At 43.3% G+C, this 19839-nt stretch overlaps 1 protein-coding gene across 1 annotated transcript in view; it reads right to left on the bottom strand.

Moving 5' to 3' along the window:
• Window positions 1-3376: 3376 nt before the first annotated feature.
• The window catches only part of TEAD4 (TEA domain transcription factor 4), a 54993-nt gene continuing 38530 nt past the window's right edge, over window positions 3377-19839 (bottom strand). The window contains exons 6-12 of the mRNA XM_013956250.1: window positions 19346-19389; window positions 16648-16703; window positions 15790-15920; window positions 14302-14475; window positions 8015-8155; window positions 6371-6523; window positions 3377-3617 (exon numbers count right to left, since the gene is read on the bottom strand). Coding sequence (XP_013811704.1) covers window positions 3504-3617; window positions 6371-6523; window positions 8015-8155; window positions 14302-14475; window positions 15790-15920; window positions 16648-16703; window positions 19346-19389 — 813 coding nt within the window. The 3' untranslated portion in view covers window positions 3377-3503. The remainder of the gene's footprint in view (window positions 3618-6370; window positions 6524-8014; window positions 8156-14301; window positions 14476-15789; window positions 15921-16647; window positions 16704-19345; window positions 19390-19839) is intronic.

Here is a 19839-nt window from a genome sequence, read left to right as displayed (position 1 = left end):
CATTTGTGCATCTGTTCTTTGGCAATCAGCTCCAACACGCTTTATTTTTTAGCATGCTCTGATTATGTGCAAAACCTCTCATGCCTCAGTACCTGTCAGGCACTGGATACCTTTCTGACAGGTATCTAATTTACCTTTCAGTTGTCATCTGTCTCTGTTTTTTAAGAACATTTTAAATTATATTTCAAATCGCCCTTTTCATTCATACTCCCAGTTCAAGCCTAGTATTTCAACAGGGTTCAAGTCACTGTTTATAGTTCTCTCTACATACTCAATTGACAAAATCTTCCTTCAGCACCATCTGCAGATTAATTTAGCCTAGTGTTTTCTTCCTTTTCCAGATCACTGATGAAGATGTTGAAAGAGAATGGGCCTATATTGATCTTTTCAGTCATACCAGAGAAATTTGCCATTGTCTTTATTGATGATCTTCTAGTTCTTTCCTTTTCATCTAACTGCTAACAGCCACACCAGTGTGAAATCATACTTCAGACAAAATTTTTTAGGAGATCCCACATGAAAAATTTACTGTAATAAACTTGTCTAACTCACTTGATTTATGAGTTCAGTTTTAGTAGTGTGTTTCTTATTGTTGCTTGGATATGACTTGCTTGTGAGGAATCACAGCATTCAGGTGCAACATGGCGTCAGGAAAGATTGCATTGAAACTTAAGATCATAAACTAAGTACTGTGAAGGACTGGAAAGTTTATACTATGCTGGAGAAAGTATTATAGGCCTGGGCAGGTTCTACACATGGGTTGGGCAACAGTTCAGTAAAGGAAACACAATACTGTCAGTCAGCGAAAAGCAAGAGGAATACTAAAGATTTTAAGTCATTGAAGGGAACATTGCATGTTTCTCTATGCTCACTAGGTAGCAGAGGACAATTGTTCCTGCTAGCAGCTTCAAAATAAAACCATGATGATATGAAGGCATTAGCAGGTTCATCCTCCTAAGAACTGCATGGAGTAGCTGAAGCTACCATTATCCAGCTAAGTTCAGTTGATAACAGAATTTGTTTAAAGCTGGGTAAGACAAAGCAGTTAGTGAAGCTGGTAAGGAAGCTAAAGAGAGCAACAAGGAAGCACAGCTAGTGAAAAATTAGATCATTGAAACAAACATCTAAGGTAGCAGATTGCCCAAAGGGGAGAAAGAGGTGGGGAGCCAGAGAGCCCCAGGTAGGTGAAATTGATGCGACGGAAACAGCCATCAAAGGCAATGAGAAGAAGTGATGACAGTGCCTGTTCTTAAAACATACCAGTGCTTTGAGCATAATGAGGAGTTTGGAGATGATTTGGTACAATATCAGATCGTGTTTAAAAGGAAAGTTTTCCAGTAAAGTAATTCCCCCCTTCAGAATCTGATATACCAGTAGCGGTGCATACTGCAAGATGGCTAGCTAAGCATTTTTGATGAATTTCAGTGAGAAGATGGGGGATATTCACCTATATGTGTGAAAAAGCCCAGTGGAGACTTAAACCTTCATGTTCTTAAAGGATTCATTTGACTCCATAAAACATGGGAAGAACATTCTATAGGAGTGGGAGAGTTTCAAACTTTAAAGGGAGTTGGGATTTAAACCTGCAGGAAATGAGTGCCAGTTTATGAGGAGATTTCTGGAGTACCTGGTAAATGAGCACAAGTCACAACTTCAAATCCAGAAACAAAACATGGTCAGGAAGATGGATAGGAATCTGGAGGAGATATGTAGGTCTGTGGGCCTCTACAGATGCTATGGGAAGATTTGTACAGTATCTTCAGGGAGCCTACAGCACCTTTTTACCAGTTGACTGAGAGTTATATGGGGGGGTACCAACAAGCTCAGGAATTCTTCAGAGAAGTCAGATTTCATCTATGTGTGGCTCAAGTCCTTACCACCTGGCATTCCAACAAATCCTTTGGTTTCTACCAATGAACATCTCAGATGTCTCAGGTGCCGGTGAGTATTTTCTCTGTGCCAAAAATGCATGGATGGAAATATCTGACACAAATGTGAGAGGTGTTTCCTAAGGTGGTGTGATGAACTGTGGAAAGAGTAGATGTAACAGCATTTATACAAATCTGTACCAAGGGACTGTGCCTGGCCATCCAATAAATTGCCTGCTCAGTGGTTGCCAGACAGTATTACACAACCCACTTCTTTCCTCAGAGTCACATGAAAGGCTTCCCCCACATTAGCAGCACTGTAGGGACCAAGATTACTGCCTCTCAATGTCTTCAAAGTAAACAACTTCTTTTACAAGGAAAACAGAAAGGTTGTTTGCCTTGCAAACATGGAAAGCTAACCTGTTTTCATTCTTCTCTCTCCTCATTTTCCTGTGATTTGCTGGCCTCATGGCACTCTTTGCAATACCTGTGCACCTCACTGTCTGCAACAACCAGGTATAACAATTTGATCTGTGAGGGTGGTTGAAAACTGGAAAAGGTTGCCCAGAGAGGTTGTGGTGTCTCCATCCTTGGAGATATTCAAAAGCCAGCTGGACATGGCCCTGGGCAACCTACTCTAGCTGACCATGCTTAAGCAGGAGGGTGGGACCAGATGATCTCCAGAGGTCTCTTCCAATGTCAACTGTACTCTGATTCTGTAATCTTGGTAGACAATTATTTTGCTGCTGCACAAGGAAAGAGCAGTGTCTACCTCCATGAGCTGCACAGGGAGAACAGGAGCAAAAGCAGCAAGAATTATTTAGTCAGTCAAGTCAGCAGATCTGACACATGGAGGAAATCTGCTAGAAGGACAACATGATTTAACATACTCAATTTTCTAAGCACAACTGCATTTTAAAGGTCAGCTTTAAAGGCAGAAGAAAGGTTAGCCTCTCACTATTGTGCATGGAAGAGAGGAAAACTATGTCCAGCCTCCAACAGTATAGCTGAAGGAGGATGTGACTGCCCATCTGCGAAGGCAGACAGCTAGACAGGCAGATGTGTAGGTTATTATGTGCATCTCTACACACATATGCATATGCCCGTGAATGTCTAACTGTACATGTATCTATACATACATATAGGAAGTATGTCTGTGCATGTGTAGACCTATGAATTTATACATATGAGTGCACACACACACAGAGGGCATATCACACACCCTTTCAACCGGTACTTAAGTGGTCTAGCTTGTGGAAGCTGCTACCACTGCCATAGCTGCATGCTCAGGTGCATACCAGTCTTTTTATCTGCATGATCACACCCGGTGCCTGCTCTGAGGCCTGGTTTCCCAGTGTGGGGGATACATCCCAGAGAATGCTGTTTGTAGTTAAACCCCTTTGCAATTATTTGCCTGTTTCTTCGACTCCAAGTCTTTTCCCCACTTGCACAAACCTGGAGATACAAACTTATTATTTGGCCCTCTCAATTATAAAACAGCTCAGAGGTGCTTTTCTGAAAATACACAATATCTGCAGTTTATTTTTCGAGTTGACAGTGGGGTATGGGGGGGTGCTCAAGCATGGGCATTTTCTTCAGACATATATCCCATGGATGACTTGGGGTAGAGAGTCTCTAGTCCTTCACCAGCCGGTAGATGTGATGCTGGGCACCGTGGTCACTAGTTGACACCTCAAAAACATATGCTATGCACAGCAAGATCTCCTGTGTGTCCCTGTTTGTCACAACCTAGACAGAAATGGAGAGGAAGCTGAGATGGCAACTGCTATTGTGCTGCTTACAAATTGCAATACATTTAACATAGAGCAAAAAGTCAATAATAGGCAAAGAACAGAGAATCACAGGAATGGTACACAGCTCAGCCGCCATAACTCTCAATTCACGTGCCCACACAACCAGCAAAGGAAACCCTTTAAGCCCTTTCCAAGCATCAAGACTACAGTGCAGTGAAAAGACAGGGAGGTGAGCAGAGTCCACTGTGGAGGAAAGAAAATTGAAATCAAGCAGTGACAGGGAAGTGGGTTTATTGGGCCCAGGAGCAAGCATGTGGTTCCCTTGCTTGAAGAGACAGCAAGTTACCCTGCTCCCCACCCCTTTGTGTTGCAGATTTCAGGAGAGAGAAGGTGCTTTGTGGAAAACCTCTCTTTGCTCTGTTCTTTGGGTTTTGAGACGTCATTTGCTGTGGCACATCTGCTCCTGCTCATGTGATGATATACCACAGCCATGAACAGTTCCTTCCCTCCATCTGTTCCTGCTTGTCAGTGGTAGACATAGACTGTGAGGATCACAGAGTATTTCTCATTATACAGGAGACATAGAAGTCTGACTTCTTTACACCTCCCATTCCATACGCTGTAGATGTCAGGAGAATAATGACTATTATACTCATGTATTCTTACAGAAGCTTGCTTCTCTTTTTGTGCTTCTTTCTCTGTGGTACCTTTGGAACCTCTGCAACCTAGTCCAGTGTCACTGAACTGCAATGCAGTCTGGTGATGGAGCAGTGCTGTCTAAGCTTCAGAAGCACTCACTGCCTACACTACATAGCAGGGACAGGTGAAATGTTGCACTCAGAGCTTCTAGCTCAGCTTTCCGTTCTCCCGTATGTCTGACACCACAGGCCTTTGCACACTCTCATAATTCAGGTTTGTGCCACAGCTTAAGATTCAAGCAGTTCTTTCCTGCTGGAGGAGCAACATTTTGATCAGGAGTAGCACTGACTCATCTGCAGAAGAAAAGGATACCAGCTGGAGGCTTGTACTGTACCAAAGCCCAGCCACCCTTGTGAAAACAGAAAGAAAACAGATGCTTTCAGACTTGCTTATTAATTTTAGCAGCTTGATTTTAGTCTATTTTTTTTTCTTTCCTTACTTTATGATTGGTTTTGCAGCTGAACTAACACTTCTCCTTCCCTCTGTAGAGTTGTGAATTATCTGCATCTGGGAATGGTAAGGCACCAGAGCCCCTTTGGAAGATCTACACCAAAATGGGCTCTGAAATCTCAGTGCTAGATACAGAGCAATGTACAAAGCAAGATAAACTATGATTGTGAAAGTAGGGGTATCTAAACTCATAAAAGGGTCTAGAAAAAGTATAATTAGACTTGCCTCAGAACTTGGCAGTGGGAACTGAGGTCTAGCAGCATGCCTTGCATTAAGAATGACCATTTTTCACCTCTCTGTTGGGGGGGTGGAAAATTCTCAGCCTGCCGCTCAGAGAGCAGGACTGCAAAATTACAACGGAAATATGTGAAAGGCCATGCCAGCACCCACATGAAATATGCTTCTCTGTGACTGCAGGTGAGAGAAGGCCATGAGATTATTCAGAACATAAAGTCCCAGAGGACATATATCTATATGACAGCTTCGTTCATAAATCTAGAGCAAGCCCAGGGCTGGCTGAGGAATGATGCGTGCAGAAAGCAGTTACAGCATTCCTCAATATGAATTGCAGCACACAGGCCTTTCATCTCTCTGGCTCTGCCCATTTCATACCTTTGCTCACCTGAAAAAAAACCCATAGCATTTACATTCATCTTTTCTTCCAGGCACTAAGAGCTTGGTACAAACATGAAAGAGCAAAGCCTTCTAAAGCCCTGTGGGGTATACGGATGCTATCAGCCTTGTTTTATAGTTGAAGTACCTGAGCCACAGGGCAGTGAAATGAATTGCCTGAAGTCCCACAGGATCTTCAGCAGATGGAATGAAGACCACTTGATTTCCATTCTTTCATATAGCTTCTACCGTTTCTTCCACTTACCCAACCTCAGGTTCTCTGGGGGAAGATCTGTGGCACACCTTGTGGAGGTGAGGACAGAACTCACAGCCCGTTAAGAAAATATACCTTTTAAGCTATCTTTGCCTTCTTCCCCCAATTTAGGCTTTTCAGAGCCTGGAAAGGCTACACAGACAATAATGGAAATCTAGTTACTGTAGCCTTATAGTACTGCCCTACCTAGAGGCTGCAGCACTTCATGAAGGTGTCACAGTGCTTCCCACAACATGCTCCTTCCTCTACATTCTTTCCAGGTTCAGGATGGACCTGAGGAAGCAACCTTTTTCTTCTGCCTACTCAGGATGGAAAATTCTCTCCATGCCAAAACCGTATGGCCACTTGATAGTATTCTTGCTTTTTTACCTTGCAAAAGGGGCCTCAATGTCTGTCTAATAATGGAACAAGCATTTTTATTATTGCAACTTTTGCATCCTCGTTCTTCCTGTATCTCTCTGTCTCAGCAGTTCTCCTTTCATCTTTCCTTTTTCTTGCTCTTACTCAGGGCTCTCATTTTTTTCTGCTGCTTCTCTGTATGAGCTATGCTCTCTAGAGATCCATAAATTGTCCTGAGGTGCAATCTGCATGATATAACTAAGTGCAGTTAGATACTGAGCTGTAAAAGGAAATCTGCTTTGACTCATAACTGTGAACCCCTACATGGGGCTTTTATGTTTCTAAACTTCAGCAAAAACAGTTCAATGTCCCACCTGTAAAATAGTAAAGTTCTCCAGCACACTGTTCATCATATACTTCTCAGGGAGGTGCTTGAGTTTATGGATGAAGTTAATCATATATTCACAGAGAGGGGAGCGGTGGATGCGATAGGAATAGTGTCCATTTTCATAGTGTGCATACTCTGTCTGCAACGTAAAACAGAAAAGGGGCATGTGGGGTGCGGGGTTAAGGTTATCACATTAATCACATAAAGGGACTCTGAACAGGAAAAATTACCGCAACATTTTCAAGTCATTTTGCTAATGTTAATGAGCTGATTAATCATTCCTCTACAGTACTCCACAGCAAGGCCAGTCTGCTTGAGTCCTCTGATTTCTTCAACTTTTTTTTTTGTTTGTTTTGTTTTGTTTTTTTTTAAGAACAATGGGTTCCAGCTTACAAGTGTAAAACTGCCAAGGAGCTGTGAAAGGTAACTAAGAGGAGCAAACCAATTGTCAGCTATATTAGGGTCTGCATTTCTACTGGAAAAGCATTAGGTGTCAGTAAACTAAAAAAGTTAAAAATGACTGCTCTTAGCAAGAATAGGAAGCTCCTAGTAATGATGGTAATCATACGCTCAGGGAGCTTCACAGCTGGGGAGGACTAGAGCCTTCTGTGCTACCCTTCAGAAGAGGGGATGGCACATACAGGGCCTTGGGTCTGGCTACTGTTACACAGAGGGATTTTTCCTCACATTCACATCTTAGCTCCTGTATATTTCATCTTCCTTTGAACAGAAGCTGACACTGGATTTTATCATTTCACAGCGAACCCTTAAATGCCTTTTACCTCCTTTCATTCTACAAGATTGATGTCCTCTCTCATGCACCATGATACCCTTCCTTGGCTTATGTATCCCATCATATGACCACACAGAAATTCATAACCAGACTTCAGGCATGCTATCATGTGGCTGGAGATGGGTCCTGGGGAAGAATGTAGCTTAGAGCTGATTACTGACACTAGAATGCACAGTTTTGTGAACAGAACTGTCCTTCGGCACCTAAAAGCTTCTTGAGAAAGAAGGCAACAGGGAGTCAGAGCAGCTGTCTTAGCAAGTGAATCTGGCATCAGAAAGAAGAATTTCTTCAATACCAGATATATATAAAATTAAGCAGCCCCACTGTTGCTAGAGCTGTAAGTATACAAGCACTAACAAAAGCCTCAAAATCATAAACCTATAGTCTATAAATGATTACAATCTATTAATTTGTGACTATACCCTATAAATGATCTGTTTAAAACCACTGATGAGAATGAGGTGTTGTCTACTTGCTTTCAGCTTTCTGGACTACAAAGACATGGGCCCAGGTTTCCCAGCTTCTCTCTGCTCCCAAGAAGCTGAGTCTCATGTATTCACATGTTTTCAGAAGCTGAGACTCAAGGAAAAAGCAGCAAACAGTACCAGACCTTCAATGAAGTCTTGAGAAAGGGCCACGTTGCAGGCTGGAGCATTCTTACACTTGCATGTCTCAGAAATAACAATCTATGGCATGAATGTCAGTGCTTCTCCAGTCCACCTCCCTAACAAAAAGCATGGGATACATTTTGCCTTGAGATATATGCAGCATGCAAGTACTTGCAGCAACAGAACAGCAGCCCTGAGAGAGCCTTGCACCCAGGTGACTGCTGCATACCTCCACTTTCTCCACCACCTGCTTTCCAAAGGAGCATACTTTAGTGGAACAGGTAATGACCATGTTTTCAGGGCTCTCATATTGGCTGGAAACACCATAGAAAGATCTGGATTCATCTTCAATTTTGGTGTTCAAATCAGCCTGCAAAAGAAGAAGAAGAAAAAGAAAAAAGGCAAGAAGAATAGATGGTTATCAAGTGTGGTGGTCTTTACCATGACCTAAAGGAGTTTTGCTTGGCCAAGATCGGAAGGTATTGGAGTGCCCAAAGATCCTTAATCAGATTAATGAGCATCAAACAAGTAGAGGAAAGGTAAAAAACATGCACTAAAATCCAGTTCCCAGTTTGGAAAATGGTGGTGGGGATTTGCATATACTTTGAGGAAATCTAGTGGAATATACTCTGATCTTTAAAAACATACAACACAGTCTGTTGCCTTAGCTGATATTTACCATAATGGGACAGTGCCAGGATGACATGCAGGTACTCAAGAAGCACATGGAGGGCAGACAGGAGGACATTGTAGAGACAGGGCAATGTGACAGATAGGCTAGACTAGGCTGCCTCCCTGAGGAGGAAAGTTAAGGGTACAGCAATTGCAAAAAAGCTTTTTTTTCCATTCTGGAGATGCAGTGAGGGGAAAGAGAGCAAGGAGAAGGAAAATGGGAGTGAAGGAAGAGCATTAGATATGGTGATCCTGACTATGGTATGAAGAATATAAGTAGACAGGATGCAACATGAGGAAGGTAGCTTGATGATGGATCCAACCCAGTTCCACCTAAGCCCAAACCCAGTTGGCCAGTTTTCAAATGCAGGTCCCTACCATCGGTCAGCTGAAGCCTCATGTTGAGATGTGACTCCTTAACTCCCAACATATGGCTCCCTCAAACTTCCACCAGGGGTCATTCTAACCCTGCTTACGAAAAGAAGAGCAGCAAGGTTTACTTGCACCCTGGAAATAAAAAGCAGGTGGGAATGCCCAGCTCGGCTTCCTCCCTTTCAAAACTAAGAGGGTAGAGCTTGTCTGTACTCAGTAAGCTCAGGTGCTAACTTACACTACCCGAAAACCAATGACCAGTTCCCCTGGGTTATTTCAGTCTATTCTATTCTTCCTGCTGAGTTGAGGGAAACAGGAAACAAGAAATAGTGTTTCTGCTATAATGCATTCTATTGCCCTGTCCACAGTGCAAAAAGGACTCTGTATTAAATGCAATTCTAGCATGTTTTTCCTATCTAGTGTCAGTGGTGACTTTTTTATCCAAAATCTAGAGTAGCCTCTAAGACAGGCAATGTTAGCCTGGGAACTGAAGCACCTCAATAATGAAACTCCCTTTTCTTTGCCATACACAATACCTGTCCTTTCTACCATGAGACAATACTGTTAGCTTATTTCTCTAAAGTGGCAATTTCACAAGAGGTTTAAGTCAATCTACATCTGTGTTGCTAGTAGAAAGCAGCAATGCAGCTGTCTGCCCATACACAGCCACACACGCCTGCTGCTGTCCTTGTGCCACCACTAGCAATTGTGCAACTCTGCAATTAGACCAGAGAGCTGATCCCAGCTGAAACACTTTCTTGTTTTGGTGGGTTAGTCAGACAAAAAAGCTCACCTGAATCTCCACGTGGATGCAGGGGAAGGAAGAGGTGAGAACACACACACAAAAGTTGAGGGTGCAAGGCTGTCTATTTCGATAGAAGCACAGGCTCAGCATGGCTCGAGCGTTTTGGGAAACCACACCTCAAAGCTGTAGTTTGATGAACATGAAGGTGGTCCTGCCACCAAAAGCAGTCTCACTGTCCCACAGCAGTTTGTGCCTCCCCATCCCTCTTGTGCTGGCAGAAACTTTTGTGTAGCTGTAGCACAAAACCAACCGAGGAACTGCTCAGTTAGTTCTCAGTGGGATCAGTTCCCAGACGTGGTTCAGAAATGCTAGTATGCATTCACACAAAGAGCATCTGTTGAGAGGATGAGCAGCAATGGGGAAAATAGAGTGCAGGACTGCTTCTTACAGCAAATGAGTTTGAGTACTTAACTATAGCAGAATACCTGCAAGAAGCCAGAAAGTCACTACATTGCCATTCCTTTCAAGTCAAAAGTTTGGCTCTGAAAGTCAGGCTGGGTGATCTAGGATCTCTGTACCATACCACTCACCAGCAGCTCCCACGTCACAGACTTATGGCCACAGAAGAACTTATCGCTTTGCCAAGAGCGATACCAAGACCATTAGAAGTGCTGTGTAATAATATCCAGTATTTCTCCTCACTCCAGTTCCCCTGGCAGTTAACTTGCTATGTCGGGCACATGGAGGATGAAGATGAGTGGAAAAGGAATAAAATAAATCATTTCCCCATTTATTTCACCAAATCAAGTTCCATTTTCCACTTAGCACAATACTCGGACGCTGATGCCACTCTGCCTTTATGCATGCGTATTTCCACCTGGAAAAAAACTACCATCTGCCTTAGATAAATGATGCCACAGAAAGGCCAAGCCAACAAGATGAAAGAATGGTTGAATGTTTCAGGATCAACACTGGCTGGCAGTACTAGGAATGAATATACAGGTTTCTCTCTGCCCTTAATGGAGAGCATAACAGCACAGTATTTAACTACATGATCAAAAACCACTCTTCAAAATGACATACTGTTGTTTCCTACAGTTTCCACCGAAACTCTCAATAGATGTAGCATCTTTGCCACAGATTATGGATGAAAGAAATCCACTTGTCTTCTTTTCTGTGATTCCAACTCTGAAGTAGAATCTCTTCCTCTGAAGTAGTGACAAATATTTAACTATTGTAAATCAGCTTGGTTCTACTCACATAACAGGATTATACCAGTTTACAGCAGCTGTGGACCCATCCCTTTTATGTCTTCCTAAATTTGTCAGCTCCTACATACTACATATTAAAGAGCACCCTTTGATTTATCAGGGGAGAGTAGTACAAAGCTGACGATTATTTTTTTTCCTCACATCTGCTTCTCCTTAGGAGGTAGTTTCACTAAACAATTTATCCAGCTGAATACGTTCCCATCTTCTCTTGCCACTTTATCCCTTCTTGGCCCCACAATTTTCTGTCTCCTCCCTGTGCTGAAAACAGATTTGGGGCCCACAAGTCAAACCACATCAGTAAAACAATTTGTGTTTAACATTTTTTTAAATCATTTTACGTCATTTGGATTGGCACCACTGAGGCAGTGATAATGTCTCCACAAGGTTTGGAAACAAGTGGTTGGAAGAAGACTGGAAATCTTCACACTGGCATGACCATCAGAAAGATTAATGCAGTGTTGTTTTCCCATGGCTTGTCTACACTGAGGTCTGGAGCATATGTGGGCAAATCCAGGCTAGATTTAACTCGGTAGCACAGGTGTTAATAGGAACAAGGAAGGCATAGGCATTACACAGACTTCTTCATAATTCAGGCTGCCTAGTGAATTTTTATGGCCCCTGCTGAAGTCCTCGCTATCGAATGTCCCCTACTACAGTTTATCCAGCTTCTTTACTCCCACCACAAAAATGTATACTGTATATTAGAGAGTAGCAAAGCTACTCTGTCCTGGTTTAGGTTTTATCAGGTTACCGTAATACTCTTTTTACATAACAATGCAGCTCACTGGACTGTTTACTTGACCCACACTTTAGATGTCTGAATAAAGATTAATTCTTCCCCTTCTCCAAAGAGGAACCAGACTGGGAGTACTTTACAATATTGTTAAGCCGTTTCCTTGGGCGTTAGGTGATACGCATGGACCCAATCCTGCTTTCTAAATAAATTGTTCCACTGAGTCAAAAGAACAAAGGGTCAAGGCTACAGAGTGCAAGGGATAGCTTGGTCTGACCACAGCTACATAAACATAGAGGAGGTCCCCACTGCAGAACCAGACAAAGGTTTTTAGGTTCTCACCAGTAAAGTTAAGGTCACATTCCCATGAACTCTTAAATATGGTAAATTCAAAAACAGGTACAGTCAATACGAGGTAAAGCAGAAGTCCACTTCATGAGAAGCTTGACAGAAGTGTAAAAAGCCACTGCAGGTGCCTTCACAAGTTGGCAAGCCTCCCACCAAAAGATCAGACTGTAGAATTTCACACCTAATTAACACCTAATTAATCACCATTAAACTATTTGTCAGGAAGCAAAATTATGGTAATATTGTTTGAATTAAGTAGTCATCACCATTCACTAACATCATTTCCAAACACTTTCCTGGGAGCCCTGTCCCAATGAAGCAATGGGATCATGTTTGAACCACCTGATGTTTACACTGCACCCTTTATTCCAAATCACTTAAAATATTATGCACTAGGTTTTTCAGTTGTCTTAGGGAGTCAGTCAGCAAAAGTGGGGCACCCATCTCTGTCACCTCTGAATATATCAGCACATAAACACATATACATGGAATTTCAGTAACTCCAGAAAATAATAGTAGCAGCCAGCCAAGGGTTCTGATTAGTGTTTGCAGGAAAATGGAGCTGTAGCACCTCAGACAGATAGATACTGCCCCAAGCTGCTGGCTTCTGCCCTCTCATGGAAGTTACTGCTCCTGTTCCAGGGACGATTTAGCACACATATCTGCACTTGAATTATTTACAGCCTGGTTTATTCATGTAAACTGAAAATGGTAGTGACATATATGAATACAATGAACAAAGAACTGCAGGAGCTCAGGAGTGGATCTCCAATCTGTTCAGCTTTTCCTGCTATGGAGATGATTACTTCCTGGTGGGAGGGAAGGCAAAGGACTGAAAGAAGTAACATCATTATTTGCCATAGCCAAATCAACCTGTAAATGTGAACTGGAGACTCAGGTAAGTCCCAAACAGATATGGTTAAACTTCCCAGTATTACACCAGAACAAAATCTTACAGCATCTCATGGGGTCTTTAATGGACAAAAGAGCTACTGCTTTGAAGGTAACGTCTACAAATGCTACAGCCTCCATGCCCAGATTCCTATGAGCTCCTCACAACACCTAGGCCAGCAGGACTGAAAGCTGCCTTGCTGCTTTGAGGAAAGGACTCCTCCTTTCTCTGCACTTCCAAAGTTTCTTTCTCTACAGAAAAGTTTGTTCCAAATCATACCCAGTCCTGTGCCTGCTCACAGATCTCCCTGCCCAGTCTGTACCAGGCACAACGCTGAGCAGAGAAACGTCTACTCTACTCTGTCCAGTGCATTCCATTCCTTCAAGATGCAAGGGAATAATAATATTATTAATATTATTAATGATAATATTAATAATATTATTGACTATGATTTGAAGTGAATTAATCTTCCCAGCAATTCAGCAAGTAGGAAGGTCAAAACATAACTCTACATGTGATTCAGACTTGGGAGACTAGAACCTAGGTTTCTCAGTTCCTCATCAGCTAATGCTCTAGTTGCTCACCAAACAAGCAAAATAACTCTTGAGCATGTACCTTATCCCAGCCTAGGCAGCCAAAGGAGAAACAGCCAGGACTTAGGAAAGCCCCCAGGCACTGTGCTGAGTTGAATTGTAAGTGGTAAACTTAAGGTGAAAGGCTCCATATCCCATTACACATTCCCTCAGCCATCTAGACTGCCATTGCCCCAAGCTGCTATTATTTTTAATTGCGTAATACCTATGATAACATCTAAAACCAGAAGTATTTTGCTTGTACCCTGAAGCATAATGGCACATGTTTTGCAAATATCTGCTAGGTCATGAAAATATTATCCAGGCCAATTGATTGAATAGATTTTTGCCAGGCTGATTTCTTCCAATTTACCAGAAGTAATTTCAGCAATATATTATCAGAATAAGCCAATTTTGTGATATGTGTCTGTCCTTGTGCCTGCAGTAAATGCACATTTGTAAATTATTGGTACTTGGATAACACAACATGCACCTAATTAGATAGGAAAAGAGATGGAAAAATGCTGCCTCTGACTAAGTTACTCAGCACTGAGGAAAGTGAACACATATGCAAAGGAGAATGCAAAGGAGAATAATTTCCTCTGAATTCACCTGTTACACATAAATAAAAATTTCAAAGGGCCCAAGTCACCATTGGTAAATAAACTCTCCAAGCACTAGTCAAGAAGAACTGTACAGAAGACATGAAGGATTTGTCTTGCTCCAGGCCAGAATGTGGGCCTTTTGCAATCAAGTAAAGATACCAGCTGACAGTTGTGGCTGTATGAACAGTTTCCTGCACAGCAAAAATTTGTTAGATCTTTGTTAGTCTTTAACAGCTACTGAGGCCACCACTTTTACAGTGAGAACTTGACAGTAAATGGGTACCCTGCAAAGGGTCCTTCCCTTACCCAGAATTTGACAAGGAAGAAGGCATTAGCTGGCCCCCTTTCAAAGAGCTCCTTCAAGCCCCCTTTCTTCTCAGGGAACTTGTCATAGATCTGCCGGATATCCACTGCCTCGAGGTAGGGGTCATTGTAGCTGGGGCTTGACTGCCCAATGTGCACAAACAGGTGTTTGTTATACTGCAAGGAGAGGAAAAACATGGAATTAGGAAATCGTTCAGTACATACTGAACACTCACAGTTCTTCAGAGAAGAAAAGCTGAGACTTTTCAGCAAACTGGTTGAGTCCATCTCAGCACAGAAATCCAAAGAGCTCTGGACAGGGTCAGACCATTAAAAAAGAACTTCAAGCCCAGGAAGTGTGCAGTTCACTTACCAATTCATGCGGGGAGTGTGAACAGTAAACAAAAGGGTGTGCTGCAGAAAATGGTAGGAGTGATTAGACTGAAAGCTTTGTGCCCCCCTACCAAGCAAGGACTGAACTAACACTCCAGAACTGTGACAATAGATGCTCTGTCATCTTTATCTAGAAGTGAGGGGTAAGGCCTGACTACTTGATGTCAATGAAGATTTGATATCACTTTCTAAGAGAGCAGAGGTATTAGCACAAATATCTCGGCTAACACCAGCTCAAACAGTTATTTCTTTCCTATTGATACACCCATACTTCTTGCTTTGTCTGAAACATTGTTTTTTTTCCTATATTTACTCCTAAACCATCGCCTCATGCTGCTGTTCTATAGTCAGAAATACCCTGAGATGCAGAATGTTACCTGTCTCAGGTCACTCAGCCAACAAGCATCACAGCTTCCTGTCCTGTGAAGTGCTGTCTGAAATCCCACAGCAGTGCGCCAGCCAAATATTGGCACCAAATACATTTCTGAACAGCAGTTTTCCTGTCTCAGAGACAGGAAACATAATTGGCCCAGCACCAATGTATGTCTCAAGATGCAGATTCACAAGGCTTTCAAGAGACATGCAGATCTTACTTCCATTTTATAGGTGGCACCATGGAAACACAATGATGCAAATTCGTCCCAGTTGCCCCCAAATAAATTTCAGTTCTTCTCAACACACCAGAGAGATGACATGTGGCTTCAGGTGATCTTACCACCCTCTGATTCTGGGTCTGTCCTCAAAGGCAAAGAATAGCTTTTGTTGTATTTGTACAGATTGTACAGAGGCTGTACAATTGGTTTATGACCTCAGCGCCTTGAACTCTGGTACACATATAGAAACAACAATGATACTGGAAGGGGAGACCAGAAACAGAAGACAGAGCTTGCTATATTGCTTTTAAGCAATTCTGTCCTCTAAGTGGAGAATCTGTTTTAACTGGGTTCTGTGTTTCCCAAAGATGCCTTTCTATTCTCAGTAGATCAATGAAGCAAGTATTTCCACACATATATAGTAGTGCATAACACATCCATGATGAACAGAAGCTACCTGGAGACCAAAAATAAATGAGGGGTGGCAGTCAGGTGTGTATCTTACTGTGTCTTGGTCTTGTTGTTGTTCCAAGAACGCAGAGAATTCTAACATCCAAAGTTTGGAGCTAGCCACCCTTCGTCCTTGCCAAGCTGGTGCTGATGGGGAAGGTGAGAGACCAGTAGGAGGCTCAAACCCTAAGCAAACAGGATTTATATAACAAAATTTAGAAAGAGACAAGTTGGTAACAGCTTTCAAGTAAAGCACCTGTTGTTGGAGCTGACTAATTAGATTTGATTCTGACTTCAGTCTTCATGCAGAAATAACATTCACAGGCTCCTCGCTCCACCTGTGCTCTAAACAGCTTGTCAGTTATCCTCAGCTAAGACAGTGTTGGTATGATGTAAAAGCCAATCTAGCTGATTCTGAAACCTCACCAACTTTAAAATGAGCCTGATTGAGCCCTGAGGTATCACAGAGAATGAGCATCACCATTAACATCACCATTAGCCTCTCACAATAGGGGAATTCAGAAGGAAAAGCTCCACTTAACCAGGCACTGAAAAGGCAATAGTGGCATGATGGGAAACAATGCATTCCAGCAAATACAGCATGGTGGAAGGACAGTAGAGATATGTAAACTCGTATTTTCTGTTGAGCCAGGGAGAAAAGAAACCTAAAACCAACCAAAAAAACAGGGAAAAATATTTTTCAAAATACGGCAAAATTAAAAATTTTCAGCTCTCAGTAAAACGATGGGAGCCAGTGGTAAGGGGAAATCATATACAAATTTTGAGCTCACTGAAATATTTCTATAGGCCCAATCTTTTTTTTTAATTAGCCGTTTTTAACCTTTTTTAAAGCATTGGCTACTTTGAAGGTAGAATATAATTTCAGCACAAGGAACTGTATTTCCTTACCTACCTGGTAAGGGAAGCGGAGGTTGTACAGCATAGGGTTGTTGAGGAAAAGGTTTCACGCTACAGAAACACACAAGAGAGACGGTTAATAGTAACAAAAAACAAAAGGAAAGTAAAAGAATCTTGGCCAACCGTGCAAATTAGATTAAGTATTTCTCCTGATGGACTTATTGGCGTAAGTGGCTTTGCAAAGTACATTTGTGCGGGCAAGAGAGGGTCAAGAGAAGAACTCAAGAAACAAAAACAGCCTGGGTTCGACTGAGTAAGTCTTCCCTGCAGATATACAACAAGATCCCCAGATTTATTTTATTTGGAAATCTTTATTCAGCTTGTCAACATAGGCACTAGGACCCATTTATTTACTTTTTCCTTTCACCTTTGGATGGATTTAAATACATGCAAGTCGGTATATTTCTAGGCTGGGCTCCTCCCAGACTTTTAGGTCCAGATTTTCAGAGCTGTTCAACATCCACAATTGAACCTAGTTTCTCAAGACTGCTCAGCCCCATTTTAACACCACTGTAGGAAAAAACTGCACCTAGAGATAACATTTGACCTCAGGGGCAGCAGATATTTTGAGCTTGTAAAAGAACCTTTCACACTGACCCTTCCCGATTCACTTTCAAGCTAAAGGCATAAAATATACCTTTCATTCCTCTCAGAACTGCTCCAGTCCATTTACTAACCATTTTCCCCCTCAAGATCGCTTAACAGGATCTGTTCCCTGATCTACCCCACAAACATTAGCAATAGCACAAGAAGACAGCAGGAACACATGGCTAGGGGTGAAGAACTAGCCTCCCTCTAAGCAGCTTGTATTTAAGTTGGCTTGCAGTGCTCACAGAACCATTTCCTGTTAGGTTATGTGATAAATAGCTCATCTCCACACACACAAAGGAGCACAGAGGAACAACGGCAGGTGGGAACTACTCCCAGGCCCATCACAGAAGAGCCATCAGCCCAGAAAAGGCTCATCACCACAAACACAAAGGAGCACGGAGAGAACCCAAACAACCCCCTCAGAGACACGGGCCCTGCCCCGGCCCCTCCCGGGGCTGTCCCAGGAGGGCCATCAGCCCCAGGGTCCACGGGTGAAACCCACCAGATCAGTCAACAGGAGCAGCTCTCCTGGTCATCCGAGACACCCACGGGGTTACTGCCTAGGGCCGTGGGATACATTATGGGATGCAGGGCAAGAGCATTTCGGGATTGCATCAGGCTTATTATGGGTGGCTTAGGGGAGGAACCAAAGGTGGGAAAAGGGAAGGATCGAGGTGGTCTGGGGAGGAACAAATGTGGGAAAATAGAGGCATAATGGCATAAAAGGGGCCAGTCGCATTTAAACAGGTTGCTGGGCCTGAGCAGTGCAGTCTGTCCCGCCTTCTTATTAAACTGAGTGGAGACCACAGGTCACAGGGCCCATGTTTCTGTGGTGCCAGCAACTGGAGTGAGTGAGGGTATGTGTGTCAGTCTGTCATCACTATCAAACAGCAAGCTGGACTAGTCAGCAAGTAGGTCAAGTGGCTTGGGAGCCAGCACCTGGAGGAGTTGGCTACTGGAGAGACCGAAGGGGTCCAGGTCAACTGCTGGAGATCGTGGGGCCTAGGAGTTGGCTGAGAGGGGCTTGCGCGCGCGCGTGTGTGTGTGTGTGTGTCTGTCTGTCTGTATGAAAGGCAACTGGGAAGAACAAGGATCCAGAGCCAGCTACTGGATGGACTGTGTGTCTAAGCCCAATTACTGGAAGAATCCACAATGCATGTGCGTGTATGTGTGTGTGAGTGAGAAGGTTGCTACCAGCAACTGGAGTGGGGCTGCAGGTCTGGGGGATCGCATACTCAAGTGCCACCAACTGGGGAAATGGGGGATCCAGGACCAGCTACTGGATGGACTGTGCGACAAAGGCCAGCTACTGGGGAATCCATACTGTGTGTTTATGTGTGTGTGGGCTACACGTGTTTGTGTGTCCGTTAGTGAGGGGGACAGAATCAGCTACTGGAGTGGGGCTGCGGGCCTCAGGGACTTGCATTCCCAGGTGTGAGCAACTGGGGAGACCAGGGATCCAGGGGTCAGCTATGGGATAGACAGAGGGTCTAAGAAGCCCAGCTACTAGAGGGATCCACATCGCATATATGTATATATTTCCCTTATGGGCCTTCATCCTCATCAGCCAGAGAGAACAGGATGAGGCCATTGGTGCTGTTTCTGTTTGCGTGTCTGGGGAGAGTTTCTGTCTGTGTTGATCTGTGTGGCTGACTGTATGTGTGTGTATGTGTATTGTATACATATGTTTGTGTGTCTGCCTATTGGGAATACATGTTCAGCCTTGCTACTGGTTGGACTTGGGGGCATAGAGCTGTGGCAGCCTCACCTCTACCAGGCTGCCAGATTCAGCAGCTCCCTAACATAATCCACACTAGGCTGCTTGAGTCATGGGACATCTTAAAGGGGTGTAATCCATGTTGAAGGAACTGTAGGAAAGCATAGGTTTTTATCTATTTAAGGCTCTCTTATGATTCTCAGTTCATCTTCAACCAGAGGCCTTGAGCCTCAGATCCATGGTCAGGGAATCTGTCTGTCTGAGAACAAGGACTACTTTATCTTAGCATTTCCTAAATCTTGAATAAGCTAACAGTATTCCTCAGGAAGCATACAGGGAGTAGCAGAAACACCTGCTTCAAATGCTCAGGGGAAGGAATACTCACTCTTGGGAAGATCTGACTTGGCCTGGCAAAGCTCCTTGCCAAAACTGCAAGAGAACAACATACAGACAAAAGTCACCACCCTCAGGCTAGAGATGAAAGCAAGGCTTACTTCTGTTTGAGGAAAACTGCAAGCTCCCAGGCTTTGAAAAGAGCAGATTAGCTATATCTTCCCTTTCTGTCTTCCTGGTTTCATCCCTGTGGGGGTGCTGACTGGTCTCAGCTTTCTTTCTATACACTAATAGTAGTGACACGCAAGTGACTGACCCAATAGCAGTTTTAATGTTAAATACTGTGCATGCATCCTGTACCTAAGTCTCCAGAACCTTTATGATGCTTCCCCTCTTGGAGGGAGCATTTTCCCCAGGAGAACCTCACAGGAGTAGTTTGGCAGAAATCAATGTTCAGCAAAGCTGACTAGGCCCAGCTTCAAGGTTAGGGCATGCTGACAGGCCTTCCTCTCTTAAAGGTTTTATACAACGGCCATCAATTTGTGA

Source organism: Apteryx mantelli, chromosome 1 (assembly GCF_036417845.1).
Source record: "Apteryx mantelli isolate bAptMan1 chromosome 1, bAptMan1.hap1, whole genome shotgun sequence".
In the NCBI taxonomy this organism is placed as follows: Eukaryota; Metazoa; Chordata; class Aves; order Apterygiformes; family Apterygidae; genus Apteryx; species Apteryx mantelli.
Note: the sequence above shows the minus strand (reverse complement) of the source record. Positions and strands in the feature narration are given on the sequence as shown.